The sequence below is a fragment of the Leptonychotes weddellii genome, chromosome 3 (genome assembly GCF_054177405.1).
Source record: "Leptonychotes weddellii isolate Sample4059 chromosome 3, ASM5417740v2, whole genome shotgun sequence".
In the NCBI taxonomy this organism is placed as follows: domain Eukaryota; kingdom Metazoa; phylum Chordata; class Mammalia; order Carnivora; family Phocidae; genus Leptonychotes; species Leptonychotes weddellii.
Window position 1 is genome coordinate 112,990,112 of NC_138371.1, and position 15,475 is coordinate 113,005,586.

General features: G+C 34.0%; 1 protein-coding gene across 9 annotated transcripts in view; it reads left to right on the forward strand.

Moving 5' to 3' along the window:
* The window catches only part of PDS5B (PDS5 cohesin associated factor B), a 186,688-nt gene extending 180,352 nt beyond the window's left edge, over nucleotides 1-6,336 (forward strand). For all 9 annotated transcript variants that reach the window (XM_081814806.1, XM_081814810.1, XM_081814813.1 and 6 more), the window contains 2 exons: nucleotides 1,847-1,985; nucleotides 3,292-6,336. In XM_081814806.1, coding sequence (XP_081670932.1) covers nucleotides 1,847-1,985; nucleotides 3,292-3,327 — 175 coding nt within the window. In that variant the 3' untranslated portion in view covers nucleotides 3,328-6,336. The remainder of the gene's footprint in view (nucleotides 1-1,846; nucleotides 1,986-3,291) is intronic.
* Nucleotides 6,337-15,475: the final 9,139 nt, after the last annotated feature.

Sequence of the window (15,475 nt, forward strand, 5' to 3'; positions counted from 1 at the left end):
AAAATAACTGTTTTTAAACAAATTCTTAAGGAATATTAAATTTCCAGAATTAATTTTATAATGAGGAAATAGCAGAAATATCATTCAGGCTCATAACTGTAATTTGTTTATATTTGGGCATCAAAAAATTAAGGACTTAAATGATTATCATGTCATTTCCTCATAAACAAGTATTTAGAAATAATACTTAGTATTATTTCTTTTAAAAGAAGTATTTCTTTTAACAAGTATTTCTTTTAAAAATCAGTGCAAAAAACCTCTATATTCTGTCTTAACAGTGTATCTTCCCTTCATGGGGAACCTCTTTTTTTTTAGAACTAGTAGAATAACATATGTTATGATCTGCCTGTTTTTCTTGTTCTGACCTCAGTGGAATTGAGAAAAACTGAATCAAGTAAAAAAAATTACTTGGTTTGAGTGTGGATTAAAAAATACTTTGGATTACCTAAGAGAAGTGATAAGCTGTATTCTTAATTTTAAAAAAAAGTTACCATACAGAGAATAAGGTGATGGTTGCCAGAGGGTAGTGGGGGTGGGAGTATGAGCAAAATGGGTGAAGGGGAGTGGGAGATACGAGCTTCCAGTTTGGGAATGCGTAAGCACGGTGTAGGGAATATGGTCAGTGATATTGTAGTAGCATTGCATGGTGATAGATGGTAGCTACACTTGGGGTGAGCATAGCATAATGTATAAATAAGTTGAATCACTACACCTGAAACTAAGGTAACGTGTGTCAACTGCACTCAAATAAAAAAAAAGTTTTTAATGAAAGAATATATATGCAGATAGAAAAATATTGAGAGGGATACATTTGATTAAATGGTGGTATCTATTACATATATTTCATTGCCTCCTGTGTTTCAGAGAGTATGAGGTGCTGAGGGATATGGTGGCACAGAATAGACATGATTCTTGTCCTTATGGGATTTACCATCTAAATGGGCATGTATTGCATAATCACACTTAAATATGGAATTCTAAATTGTGATATATGCCCTGATGAAAATTTAGGGTACTGTAAGAGAAAGTAATGGAAGGGCTAGGGAATTGGAAAGTTTTCTCTTTGGAAAGTGACAGTTGATTTCTTGAGAATAGTAGGAGTTAGGCTGATGGAAAACAGGAAGAACACAATTGGAGGGAATATTGGATTTGAAGGTTCCAAAGTAGGAAAAATCTTGGCCAATTCAGAGAGTTGGAGGAAGGCAAGAATTTGCCAGTGTAGTTGTGAGGAATTGGGGAGTAGAAAGAGAGGAGAATGGACAGGTACCCCAGGACTGTCTGCAGGGCCTTATATACTATATTAAGGAGGATTATAGAATTTCTCTCAGTGTAGCAGGGAGTTACCAAGGGGGAATGAGTGACATCAGCTGTTTTTACATTTTAGAGAAGAGGTAAAGAGATGAGAATGGTTTGGAAATGTAGAAGCAATAGAGGTGGAGAGAAGTGAATAGGATTTGAGATTCCTTTGTAAGAATTATGGGGCCAGATGAAGAGTGGTACAGTAGTAAGAAGGACTCCAAATTTTCTGTTTTGAGAAGCTCAGGAGATACAGATGCCATTTACTGAGTTGGGAAAGATAAAAGGAAGAGCAGACTTTGGTTTATGTTTTAAAATCCTTTATGGTATTGGTCTCAGTCACACATGATTTTGTTACTTGGTCAGTGTTTGTAGGTGAGATTCTAGGATTAAACATTGGTTTAGGGTTTAGAATAAGAAAAATATTTCTTGTTTTGTAAGGTAATGAAGGATAAAAATGATAATAAATGAGAATTTATGAAATATTTAAAGCATTTCTACTACTTAAAGATCAGAATGTTCATTTTATTTTATATCTGTTTTACTCTAGCCGTGTAGGACGCTCCAAACAAGCAGCTACTAAAGAAAATGATTCAAGTGAAGAAGTCGATGTGTTTCAGGGTAGTTCTCCTGTCAATGATGATATTCCACAGGAAGAAACAGAGGAAGAGGAAGTTTCTACAGTAAATGTATGTGTTTATTAAAGTACCATGTGTGATAGTATAGAATATAGAATAGAGTTGGTAAATGTTTGGTAAGATACATATAGCACTTGCTCTTACTTATAAGTCTAAGTATTTATTTGCTTTTCTTCATTAGTTTGTAGAGTTGTTTCATCGACCAGCTTGAATAATTAGAGAGCATCCTTTATGGAATACTGAGACTCTAAGTGAGAATAATAGCTGTAGCCTCGTGAAAGTGTAAATATCAAGTTGAAAGCTGAATGTAGAGAAGAACAAGTAGCTGTCTGATATTGACACTTCAGGCATTTAAGTTGTACCTTGATTTTAGAGCACTGTTATATGTTAAATAGACTGTGGTTTATGTTTCTTAACTTTTTTCTTTGAGTTTCACAGTAGAAACTAGAAGTTAACCATATAGGATAAAATCACGTCTTTGAAATTTATAAAATTAGTAATAGACCTTTCTTTTACAAAAGTAGGAATGTGATTCTTCCTGAGATAATTTTTTTTTAAGAATGGCTTTGTCAGTTAACACATCTTGAGTATTTCTCGTTGGAAGAAATACAGTTAACACATTTAAGTAAGGTCTATTCTCTAGATGATACACTAATGCTGAGTCTTTGAATCAGTACAGCCAGCCATCTTTGTTTGAGAAACCTGTGTTCTGAGATGTAGTCCCAGAGTTGACCCCCACCCCTCTGTGCTATTTAACATAATCAGCACTTATGATTGGACCAGGGTTGTGAAGGGGGGTTAAGACCACAGAAAAATATCTGAACTGTGTGGTCTCAAACTTGTTGGGCTTGTTTCTTAAAGTATTTGTTTATTGTTTTCAATATAAAAATAAGGCTAAAGAGTTCATTGTGATTAGTGTCTTCATCAAAACAAAACAAAAACAAAAACTGCACCATAAATTTAATTAAAATCCTGTTCTGTTTATATTCCTCTTTATACTGGTCTTTTTTAAACTAAAGTGTTATGCTTTCATTAGTACTTGCCAGTAAATTGTAATATGTCTGAATTTCAGATTATTTCTATGTATTTAATGACTGTTATGATCCACATTCAATAACTGTTTTCCCAGAAAGACGGCTGTAAGCCTAAGTTCATAAGGATCAAATGTTTTCTTTTACCACAGAAACATGAGTGAAAAAATATTTGCAATTGTTTTTCTTGCTCTTGACATTGATTTCTGTTCATTTCTCTTTAAAATTATTAAATAGAAAAGTAAAATAGTTTTTTCTTTCTCTATTGTGGGAAAAGCTGTCTGCTGTGTCTAGTATTTTAATTATCTGGTAATTTTTCTTTTAAGGTACGGCGGCGAAGTTCTAAAAGAGAAAGGCGATGAACAAATGTAATTAATAACTTTCTATGTGAAAGCTTTGAGAAGAAGCATTTTTTTGTCAAGCTTGAGGCTAAGTAAAGCCTTTGATGCACAAAGCGGGACTGCCAGAGAGTGGACAGTTGGAACTTCCTTTGATGACCTCATGTGTTTTGCGGTCACAGCGCTTTAGCCATACGCGTGGTGATAACATTGACTATGGAGTCTTGTGGAAGTGTGATGTCCGATGGCTATGTAGACATAAACTAAAGAAGAAACTTGTAAATATATTTTTTCTCTTTTTTTTTCTTTCTTTTTTTCTTTCTTTCTTTCTTTCTTTTTCTTCTTTCTTTCTTTAATGTTTCTGACTTCTAAAGTGCTTGTATAGCTTTTATCTGCGGCTTTAAACTGACAGTACCCAACTGTTTATTGGATCTATTGATTTGGAAAGAGTTTGTTAGGATAGATCTTAAGCAGTAATCTGTCAGTGTTAGTATTTGTATTCTCTGCAATTTTACTGTGAAAAATTTTTTTCAACAAATGGTGTCATTTTCTTGATGTCATTGTTTGTTGGAGAGTTAAATGGTCTCTTTCCCTTGTGTATCTTACCTAGTGTTTACTCCTAGGCACCCTTAATCTTCAGAGGTGCTATATTGTCTGCCATTACACCTGAATGATGCCTCCGATGGGAGGACACCACGCAAATTGTGAAATAATCCTGAAGTTTGATTATTTTACACCTCAGTATTGGTCTCAGAATTTTCTGGCCTTTCATGGCAATGAAAATTTTAAGAAAAGAGAGATTTAAAATATTTTAATTTTAAAGAGTGTGTTATAAAATAATGTACTGAATTCTTTATCCCATTTTATCATCATCCCTTTTCAGTTTTTATTAATCTACTGTATCAATAAAATTCTGTAATTTGAATTAGTTTTTAATAGTCTAGAATGTTATTGTGTATAGATATTTCCTCTTGAACATTATGTTCAGAAGATGCAAATTATTACACTATAATATAAATCTGATATATACACATAGAAGAGTTCCAGTTCTCCATAACAGTGTAAAGTTAATCAGAAAGAAAAAATTTTATTGATGCAGTGTGTCTTTATAAAGCTGTTCTTGAAAGCAAGTGTTTTGTATTTTATAGTGAGTTGCATGTTTATGAAAAAGTGCTGAAAATGGGATGTGCTCTTTTCTGTAAATTCATATTTAGCCATAGTATATGATAGATTGCCCCATAACATAGTTTTTCATCAAGAGTTTATTATTGTACTTTATTTTGGAGCCAAAAACTTGTTCTTGGGGGGGGGGAAGGACAGGGTGGGAGTGATATATCCAACTATCTGAGCTACTGTAGGTATCACAATCTTATAAATTTTGAATGAAATTCCACTTCATCTAGATTGGGAGAAGTGGAAATTTATTTGGATTTAGAGCAGTTCTTTTTTTTTTTTTCATCGTAATCTGCAAAATATAGAAACAAATTACTTAAGTCAGTATCCTTTATACAGTTTTGTAAACTGTATTTTGAACCAAAACATAAAAGTTACTACTTAATGCTTGCCTAAATTCACTGTAGTATTTCAGGTGCTGTTCTTTTGTTTTTTCCACAGTTAACATCGGAAAAGAAAATCATATCCTAACTTATTAAATTTATCACATTGAATAATGGAGCATTTTCATATAATACACCATTATGTTTAAGGTATATTTCCAAGATTGGTTATAATAGATGGGGGATATAATAAAGAAACTATTTTGGAAAATGACATTTTACTATTTTCCAATGTATATCACAATTGATGTGATTATTTTTCTTTTGAAGATTTCTTCATGTTTATGAAACGGCCTTTAATTTAAAAAAAAATGTTTTGAATTGTGTCTTAATCTCTCAATATTTAACTATTCTTCATTCTTCATCAAGCAAGATACTGACACCAGTGATTATGGGAGGCTGCTGTATACAGGGCAGCTAATGTTGGACCAAGATGCATTGGTTTTTAACCGTTTAATGAGCTCAGTTCTCCCAAACACGCTATTTGTATCTCAGCAGTACAAAGGCATGTTTTTAAATCTATAAAATAAAGAATAAGGGATAGCTTTGTATTTTTGTCATTGACTAAATTGCACCGGAAATGTTTATGGAAGTATATCTTTAAGACCATTTTATAAAACATAATGAAAACATGATTGTGGAGGATTTTTATTTGCATGATCATAGTTAACCAAATTTCATTGCACATTAATTCTGTACATCAGTTCACAAAAAATGTGCGTTGTAGATTTTGTTTAATGCCAATAAGTCTGTGATTTTACAACTTGTCTGTTCACTTTTTGGGAGGATTATGATGTAAATTTTCCATTTTTCTGTAGAAAAATAGGTGCAATAATGATCAAAGTTTTGATGTCCTGAGTCTTCATCTTAGGGGATTATTTTATTATGTTTAAACTTAACATTTCATATGCTAACATTTGGAGAGCCACATACTATAACTAAAGTAAAATTAAGTATGTTATACAACAGTAATGGCTAACAGTGGTTAGCAAAGTCTTCAGTGATAATGTTCATTTTGAAAAATATGTACTGTATAAAATTAAGGAAATATTCAACTCACTGTAACAAGTTCCATTATGAAAATCTTATGAGTCTTCAGTGAGGTTATCTTGCTGCACTCTGTAGCAAGTTCATTTAATCTACATTATAATAAGATTTCTTGCTGCAGTGCAACAGGAAACTTTTTTTCAGTGATCTCCACTGTATATGTAAATTACAAATGTGGCTGTAGAACTTGTTCCAGGTATTAAAGGTTACATTACTTTCTGTATCTTCTTACAACTTGTAAGTTTGATTTTTCAGATTTCCTTTTGCCCACTTGAAGATTGTCAGGAATTTAAGAATTTGTTTAACTTAGGTGTATCTCCCCTACCACATAGTATTATGTCACCATAATGAACAATTGGTATTTAGATAGATAACCAATTTCAGACACATTTTTGGATTTTCTGTGAAGCTGAATAAACATGAAAGCTAATATGTAATTGTATTATTTTATTTATGTGTGTTAATATATATATTTAAATATGTTTACTAAATGAAGAAAGGCACATTTTGATGATTTTTGATTTTGGAGCCTTTGTTGCATGAAAAGGAAATGTATTTCCTAGTAACATTTTTTCAAGCTTTTTGTTTAAACTTCTTATGTAAAATTTTGACTAACAGAGATTGCTAAGTACTATTTAAGTTGAAGGATTGCATAACTGGAGAAAATAAATGTATCCTATAAACTTTAAAAGTAAGCACTGAATATAAGTTGCTAGTGGCACTTTTATTCATTTGTTCAGCAAGTATTTATTGAGTGCTTACTATGTGTTAGGCTAGTTACAGAGAATAAAGTGTGATCTAGATAGACTAAGTCCCTGCCCTTGCAGAGCTTACGTTCTCCAAAAGGGGGTGGGGGAATAAGGAAACAATAATTAAATATATAATATAAATGTCAGATTGTGAGAAGTGTGGTGAAAAGAAAAGGAAAAGCAAGATAGACAGTAGAAATGATTGGAGGAGAAACTATTTTGTATACTTTGGAGCTATGTTACTTAGCACATAAACTATCGGGTTATTATGCCTTTACGATGAAGTTACACTTTTATAATTATAAAATGTCACTTGATATCTGTACAAATACTTCATGCCTACTTTGTCTGATATTAATATAGCCGTACCAGTTTTGTTTTGTTTGCATGACAAACCTTTTTCTGTCCTTTTATTTTCAACCTATTTATATATATCCTTATGTTTAAAATATATGTTATGTTAACATTTTATACTTCCATCTTGTTCTTTTATCTAGTCTTAGAATCTTTGTTCTTTAGTGTTTAGACTGTTTACTTTTGGTATAATTACTGATGTAGTAGGTTTTAAACCTTGCTATCTTTTTTGCCAGTCTTTTCTTTATTCCTTTATTTGCTCCTTTTCCTAACTTCTTTTGACTCAGTCAGGTACTGTTGACCTTTGAGCAGTGTGGGGATTAAGGGTGCCAACCCCACACAGTTGAAAATCCACATAGAACTTTTGAGTCCCCAAAAACTAACTACTGATAGCCTACTGTTGACTGAGAGCCTTACCAAAAACATAGTTGATTAACCCATATTTTGTATGTTGTACGTATTAGATACTGTATTCTTAAAGTAAACTAGAGAAAAGAAATTGTTATTAAGAACATCATAGAGAAGAGTAAATACTTTTACACCACTCTACTATATCAAAAAAGAATCCAGCTCAAACTCCTGCTGTTCAAGGGTCATCTGTACTTACTATTATTCTATCTCTTCTATTTGCTTTTTAGTTATGCTTGGTTGTATTATTTTTTTGTGGTTACCTTACAGATTATAGTATCTGTGTTTGGCTTATTATAGTCTGTGTTATATTAATGCTTTTACTACCTTCTGAACAGTTCAAGAACTTTAAAACAGTTCAACTCCATTTGTTGCCTCCCCACTCTTTGTGCTACAGTTTTCATATATTTTGTGGTTATAAATCCCACAATATCATTACTTTAAATAGTGTTCTTTCTTATTTACATATACATTTTCTCTTCTCTTTGCTATTTTTTTCTTTTCTTTTGATAGTTTTGTGCTGTCATCTTAATTCCTTTTCTGTCAGCCCGAGGAACTTCTTTTAGAATTGCTTATAGTGCCAGTCTTGTGGCAGTTAACTCAGCATTTGTTTGAAAGGTCTTTATCACACCTTCATTTTTAAAGAGTATTTTCTTTGGATACAGAATTCTGGATTGGCAGTTTTATTTATTTGGCAGTTTGAAACTTTGCATTCTATTTTCTTCTAGTTTTCTTATTTTCTGTTGCAAAACAGCTGAAAAACTTTGCTCCTTGTAGGTCCTGTGTCTTTTTCCTGGCTTTTAGGATTTCCTCTTTATCTTTGTTTTCAGCAGTTTGCTGTGTTGGGCCTGCTTATGGTTTTCATTTTATCTTGCTTGGGGTTAACTGAGCTCTGGAATCTGCAAGTTGATATATTCTATCAGTTTTAAAAAATTCTTGGTCATTATCCCTTCACATATTACTTGTACTCTATTATCGCTTCTTTCTTTCTGACATTCCAGTTATAAATATGTTGTACTGTTTGTGTCCCATGTGCTCTTTATTTTCTTCCCTTTCTTTCTACTCTTGTTTTCTCTCTGTGCTTCAGTTTGGGTATTTCCAGTTGATGCATCTTCAGATTTGCCAATCTTGTGTTCTACCTTGTACAGTCTTCCATTTAGCCCATCCAATTAGTTAATTTCGAATAGTGAATTTTTTAGTTTTAGAGTGTCCAGTTAATTATATTTTATAGATTTCATTTCTCTATTGAAAGTCTCTTTACTCGTTTCCTTTTTTTTTTTCTTCTTAACAGTGCTGGCAGAGATTTGAATTCTATAACTAACTCCAACATCTGAATCATCTGTGGGTCATAATCTATTACCTGATCTTTCTTTCTTGATTATTAGTCACATTTTTCCTGATCATATTTCTTTCTCCCTGTATCTAGGGCTTGTAATTTTTTTCTTTTATGCAGGACAGTGTGTATAAAAGAACTGAAGGGTTGAAGTTGATGTGATTTCTCCCCCCCCCCGCAGAAGATTTATCTTCTTTTCTGTTACTCATTGTAGGGATTGATTACCTCAATCCATGGAGTTGGTCTTGGGGTACAGCTTTAGGTTGACTCAGTCCACTTGTTTCAAAAGTCTTGAGGGTAAGACTTGTATTATGTACAACAGGCCTTTTCCTTTAGCATACCAAGACTATAGAAGATTTCATTCTACCTTTCCAGGCCAACCTCTCAGCAGGAAGGCTATTTTATATAGGATAGTCAAAGAAGATTCTTTGAAAGGGTGACATCTGAGCATGGACTTCTATTATATGAGAGATCAAGCACTATGAACACCTGGGGAAAAAGTATTATAGGCCGAAGGAAGAGTAAGTGCAAAAGTCCTTAGGGAAGAATGAACTTTGAGTGTATCAGTAATTTCAAGAAGGCCAATGCTTTTGAAGTGAAAGTGACCACTGGATAAAGGGGTAGGAGGGAAAGTCAGGAGATTGTGAAGAGCCAGATCATAATTGTATGTCTGTTAGGAGTTGTGTTTAGAATTTGATGGAAATCCATTGTAGGACTTTGAGTAGGAGGTGGCAAGAACTGGGCTTTTTGTTGCTGTTGTTGTTAATTTGAAGAAATACAGTTGAGGGGCACCTGGGTGGTTCAGGTCATGATCCCAGGGTTTTGGGATCAAACCCCACATCAGGCTTCCTGCTCCTCGGGGAGCCTGCTCCTCCCTCTCCCCTGCTTGTGCTCTCTCGCGCTCTCTCTTAAATAAATAAGTAAAATCTTAAAAAAAAAATTAAAAAATACCATTGACCCATGAACAAGGTGAGGTTAGGGGCGCTGAAACCCCTCCTTGCCCCCCCGAAGTTGAAAACTTGCATATGACTTTTTAGTCCCCCCAAATTTAACTACTGATAGCCTATTGTTGACTGAAAGCCTCACTGATAATAGTCAATTAACACATATTTTGCATGTTATTATGTATTATATACTGTATTCTTACAATAAAGTAGAAAAAAGAATGTTATTAAAATCATAAAGAAGAGAAAATACATATATAGTACTGAGTGTAGAGGAAAAAAAATCCATGTATAAAGTGGATACACAGTTGAAACCTGTGTCATTCAAGGGTCAGCTGTTCTTGCAACTCAACGTATCCACAATACTGAATACGTAACCTTTCCTTCTCATATCTGGTCATCTTTGTATATCTGAAAATAGAACTAGCATTCAACTAGTAATACAAATCAAATCTAAAAATTGCCCCTGACTTTTCCTTTCACTTACACTGTTATCTAGTCCTATTGAACTTATCTCCTGATTATCCCTAGAATTTTTCTACTTTATTATTATTACTATTATTATTATTTTATTTAAGAGAGAGTGTGCGGGAGGGACAGAGGGCGAGAGAGAGAGAGAATCTTTTTTTTTTTTTTTTTTTAAGATTTTATTTATTTGACAGAGAGAGACGCAGCGAGAGAGGGAACACAAGCAAGGGGAGCGGGAGAGGGAGAAGCAGGTTTCCCATGGAGCAGGGAGCCCGATGCGGGGCTCGATCCCAGGACCCTGGGATCATGACCTGAGCCGAAGGCAGACGCTTAACGACTGAGCCACCCAGGCGCCCCGAGAGAGAGAATCTTAAGCAGGCTCCATGCTCAGTGTAAAGCCCAATTTGGCACTTGATCTCACAACCCTGAGATCATGACCTGTGCCAGAACCAAGACTCGGACACTCAACTGACTGAGCCACCCATTCCCACCAATGTAATCTCTTTTAAGTTCTTAATCATTTCTTTGTCTCCAAACTGGTATGCTTAAACTTACTCTTGCCTGACCTCAAATTCATTTTCACAATGTAGCCAGACCGTTGTGAAATACAGTGATCCCATCTATCCAGTAATGACGGCAACAATGATAATAAACAGTATAAATCCTACAACCCTTTAACAATTTGCCATTGCCTTTAAGATAATGTGCTCCACAAAGCTCTGCATCTTTGGTCACTAGGCAGTCTTTATCATCTGTGCCAGCTACACTATTGTTTCAGTCCCTTGCACTTAGTTGCCAGAGGTACAAGCTATTAGGGTATATATAAAGCTGTATAGACATTCAAAAGATAAAGCATATTCTATTGTCTCCGCCCAGAGCACTCTTCCTCCTTCTGCTATATCTATGTTTCATACTCACACTACAAGTGAGAATTTTTCCTAAGGCAGCTTTTCTCAATTTCTGTCATCAGGGCAAACCCCACTATTATATGCCCCCTTAGCTTACCTCTTTCATAGCACTTACCACAGTTGGCATTTGGATTATTTCATTAATGCCTGTCCCACTGCCTCCAGAATGCTCACCTGTATGAAGACAGAGATGATACACGTTTTTGTTGACTAGTTTATCTCCAGTGCTCAGTATAGTGTGTAGTGCACATGGTAAGTGCTCAAAAGATGTTTGCTGAATTAACTTTACATTAGTAAAATTTAGATAAATTACGGGCATTAAAATTTAAGATCAAGGAACCTGATAATTTTTTGTGCTAGATACCTTATTTAAATCTTTTCATAAATTATCATCTCACATAGTCTTCACTGTAGTTCTGTGTGTTGGTTGATGGTGTGTATGCCCTTTAACATATGAGGGAACTGAGGATCAGAGATTGTGGTTTACCCAAGGTTTCTCATCTCTGAAGTGGTGACTGAAGATTCTGTCACATCTGTTTAACTCCAAAGCCATGCTCTTTCTATACTACCTCAAATATTAATCATCATATCAACATTGATTGAATAAATATTAATAAATTTTAAAGTAGTGATAACATAATTCTTCAGTTCCGTTGGGATTTCCTAGTCACAGGATGAATGTAATATTGGACATGTTTTCCTGGATACTCTGCTACCTGTTTGCTTACATTATCTCCCATTAGGAGAAACATGTTCATTATCAACATTTTACAAATAAAGAAACCTAGACTTGCTCAAAGGTCACAGAACTATTCAGAACTGATGGTTTTAATTCTTAGACTACTGATTTGGAGTAGAATTCAAATAACTTACTTGAACCAAAATGGCTATTTATTGTAAGCATAGAACATGCTTCAGGCTTCGATCTTAGAAAGTGATGGATAAAAATGTAAATTTCATTTATTGTACATAACTTACGTTCTTTTTTATTTTAAGAGAGAGAGCATGAGCAGGGGTGGAGGGAGGGGCAGAGAGAGAATTTTAAGCAGTCTCCATGCCCAGCGCGGAGCCCAATGTGGGGCTCGATCTCAGGACCCTGAGATCATGACCTGAGCCAAAATCAAGAGGCTTAACCAACTGAGCCACCCAGGCACCCCCATAATTTACATTCTTGAGCTAATGTGTTTAACTCTGTTCACTATGTAATCTGCATTATGGCCCTTGGGTGCCTGTGGTTTTGTATAAAAATCTTGGGTGAAAAATTACCAGAGAGAAGGTAATACAGTTAACACCTTATAGATGTGTGAATGATTGGGGGTTGGGTGCACCAGATCTGTTCATTTGGGAACCGAGAGACCTATTTGGCTGAGGTGGAGAAAAAGTTCTGTTGTGGTTGGGAAGTGGGAAGATACTTTGCACAAGTAGTTTGAGAGAATATTGGGTAGGGCTTTGAATTCTAAAACCAGCTAAGGGACCTACTGATGACTTTTTAGAGCAAGAGAATAAAAATATGAAACTTAAGACATTTAACATGACAGTTTTAAAAGACTGTATAATACAGTTAAGGGACTATAAACAGAGGTCCAGTTAGTTAACTGTAATACAAGAAGATTAGCTTACTAGTTTGCTCTGAAGAAGCAATTACCTTGTCTTCAAGATTCAAACCATTCATAATGGGAAATTGTTAGAACTGAGTTCTATAGTTCCATTATTCAGATAGACAACATTCACATTAACAAACATTTTTGTTTCTATTTAAAAATTAACACAGGGACTTCTAAATACTTTCCTATAGAAAGGTAGAAACAACACAGACATTCAGAGCAAAGTATGTTCACTAGATCAGGATTTCAGTCTGTCATACTTTCTCACTCCTATATACATATTATCTTTTGTTTTTATGTAAGCAGGATCATATACCTTTCTACAACTTTCTCCTTTACTTAATATTCTTATAAGGCTATCAGAACATAGGGGTTTATCTCACCCTTTTAACAACTGCCATGATTTACTTAACTATTCTGTTGGGCATTTGGGTTATTTACATTTTTCACTGTTAGAAACAATGCAGTTGATGATCATCTCTATATGTCTTTGTGCTAAGGTGCCAGGTTTCCTGTAAGAAATAGATTCCTATGTAGAGAATTGTGATGTTCTTTAAATAATAAATTCTGCCCAATTGCTTTCTAAAAAGTGTACCAATTAATGCTTTTTTAAATTTTTCTCAGTCCAGTGGTTACAGAATTACTTTGTTTTCATTTTCATTTCTCCAATTACAAGCAAAACTGCATTGTTGCATAGGTTTTCATTTGGGTTATTTCTGTCCGATGAATTACTTGTTCATATTCTTTGCCCATTTTTCTATTTAGTATTTTTTTTTTTAATCATTGTTGTCTCTAGGTAAAAAGGGAGGAGGTAGGGATGGCTTATGGAGTCCAGCCACACTGTGTTACATTTCCTTACAAAAAGGTACTGCTGTTTTGAGCTAACCTACAGTGGTCCCCTCTTATCTGGGGTTTTACTTTCTGTAATTTCAGCTACCCACGGTCAACTGTGGTCCAGAAGCAGGTGATCCTCCTTCTGAAGTTTTGTCAGATACTCAGGAGTAGCCTCGCACTGTCACAGTGCCGTATTATCCACCTCACTTCATCTCCTCACATAAGCATTTTATCATCTCACATCATCCTAACAAGAAGAGTGAGCCCAGTACAATAAGATATTTTGAGAGAAACCACATTCACATAATTTTTATTACAATATATTATTTGTTTTTTATCAGTAATTGTTGTTAATCTCTTATAATGCCTAATTTATAAGTTAAACTATACCATAGGTATGTATGTATATGGAAAAAACATAGTGTATATCTAGGGTTCAGTCCTATCCACATCAGGCATCCTCTGGGGGTCTTAGACAGTACCCTGCTGTGGATATGGGGGGACTGCTGTGTGTGCCAGAAGTAGGCTTACCATCTTTCTTTACTTATTCTCGCATTATTCTCTTATTAAATATGTGGAAGATACCTTCTAGTGAGTCACTTACCTTTAAGCTTTTTAAAATGGTATTTTCTGTCCTATAACACAGAAGTTTTTCCCCTTTGTGAGCTCAAATCTGCATTTTTCATTATGGGTTTTGTGCTAACTACAAGATTCTGAAAATATTTTTGTGTTTCCTTCTAATACTTAGGTTTTTTAAATATTTAATCCATCTGGGGACTATTTTTATATATTGTGTATGATTGTGGTGTAACTTAATTTTCTCTTAAGTGTATAGTTACTTTTCTTAACACAGTTTATTGTATAGTTTCTTCTCTCTCCTGGTTTGAGATGCCACAGGTATCATGAACTAAGTCTCTTTATCTACCTGGATGTCTTTGTCCATGCCTATAACCAACATCTAATATAATTACTATACCTATGTAACATGTTTTTATATTTGGTCTGAAAAATTTTCCTAAGTTTTAATTTTAACATGTCTTATTATTCCTGGCTATTCTTGTTTTCTCTTACTTAAAATACCAACATCTTTACAATAATACTAAGTGTGCTCACTGAGATAGGTTTTTTAAACAGCCTTCCCTTCAGTACAATTTTATTTTCTTCATTAAGACTAGGCTTTGCATCTTTCAAAAAAATGTGTTACGCAGTTTAGTATCATTCAAACATTGTTACTGTTATCATTCTTTTATTTTCTAATTGGTTATGCCCGCTATGTTGTTTTCAGCTGCTGAATTTGTATTGGTTTAAAGTTTTTCAGTTAATTCTCTTGGATTTATTAGATAGATAAACTCTCTCCAAATAGTTTTGTCAGTATTATTTCAAATCGTTCTGATACTTATATATCATGTTTTTCTGGTCTAATTGTGTTGGTTCGCACCACTAAGAGTACTGTTAAATAGAAAGCATCCTGCCTTTTTCCAGTTTAAGAAAGTTTCTATTTCTGTTTAATTAGGGCTATTAAAAAAATAAGATTTGGAGTGTGTGTTGAATTCCATGTTTGCATAACAGTTTATGTTTTTTAAAAATAGAATTATTAATGTAATGAATTATGTATACAATCATCCTTGTTTTGGTAGGATTAACCCAGCTTGGCTTGGTCATGCTGCAGGTGTGCTAACATTTTACTTAATATCCTTATATTCATGTTGAGCAGCAAGGTTGGTTTATAATTTCCTTTGTTATGTTATCCTTATCTGAGTACTGGATAAAGGGGTTTTGCTAGCCTTCTAGAATTAGTTGAAAAGTTCACTGTATTTTTTGATGAAACAATTTATATAATGTAGGAGCTATTTACTTCCTGAAATATTTTTTTTTTACTTTATTATGTTAATCACCATACATTACATCATTAGTTTTTTTTTTTATTATTATGTTAACCCCCATACATTACATCATTAGTTTTAGAT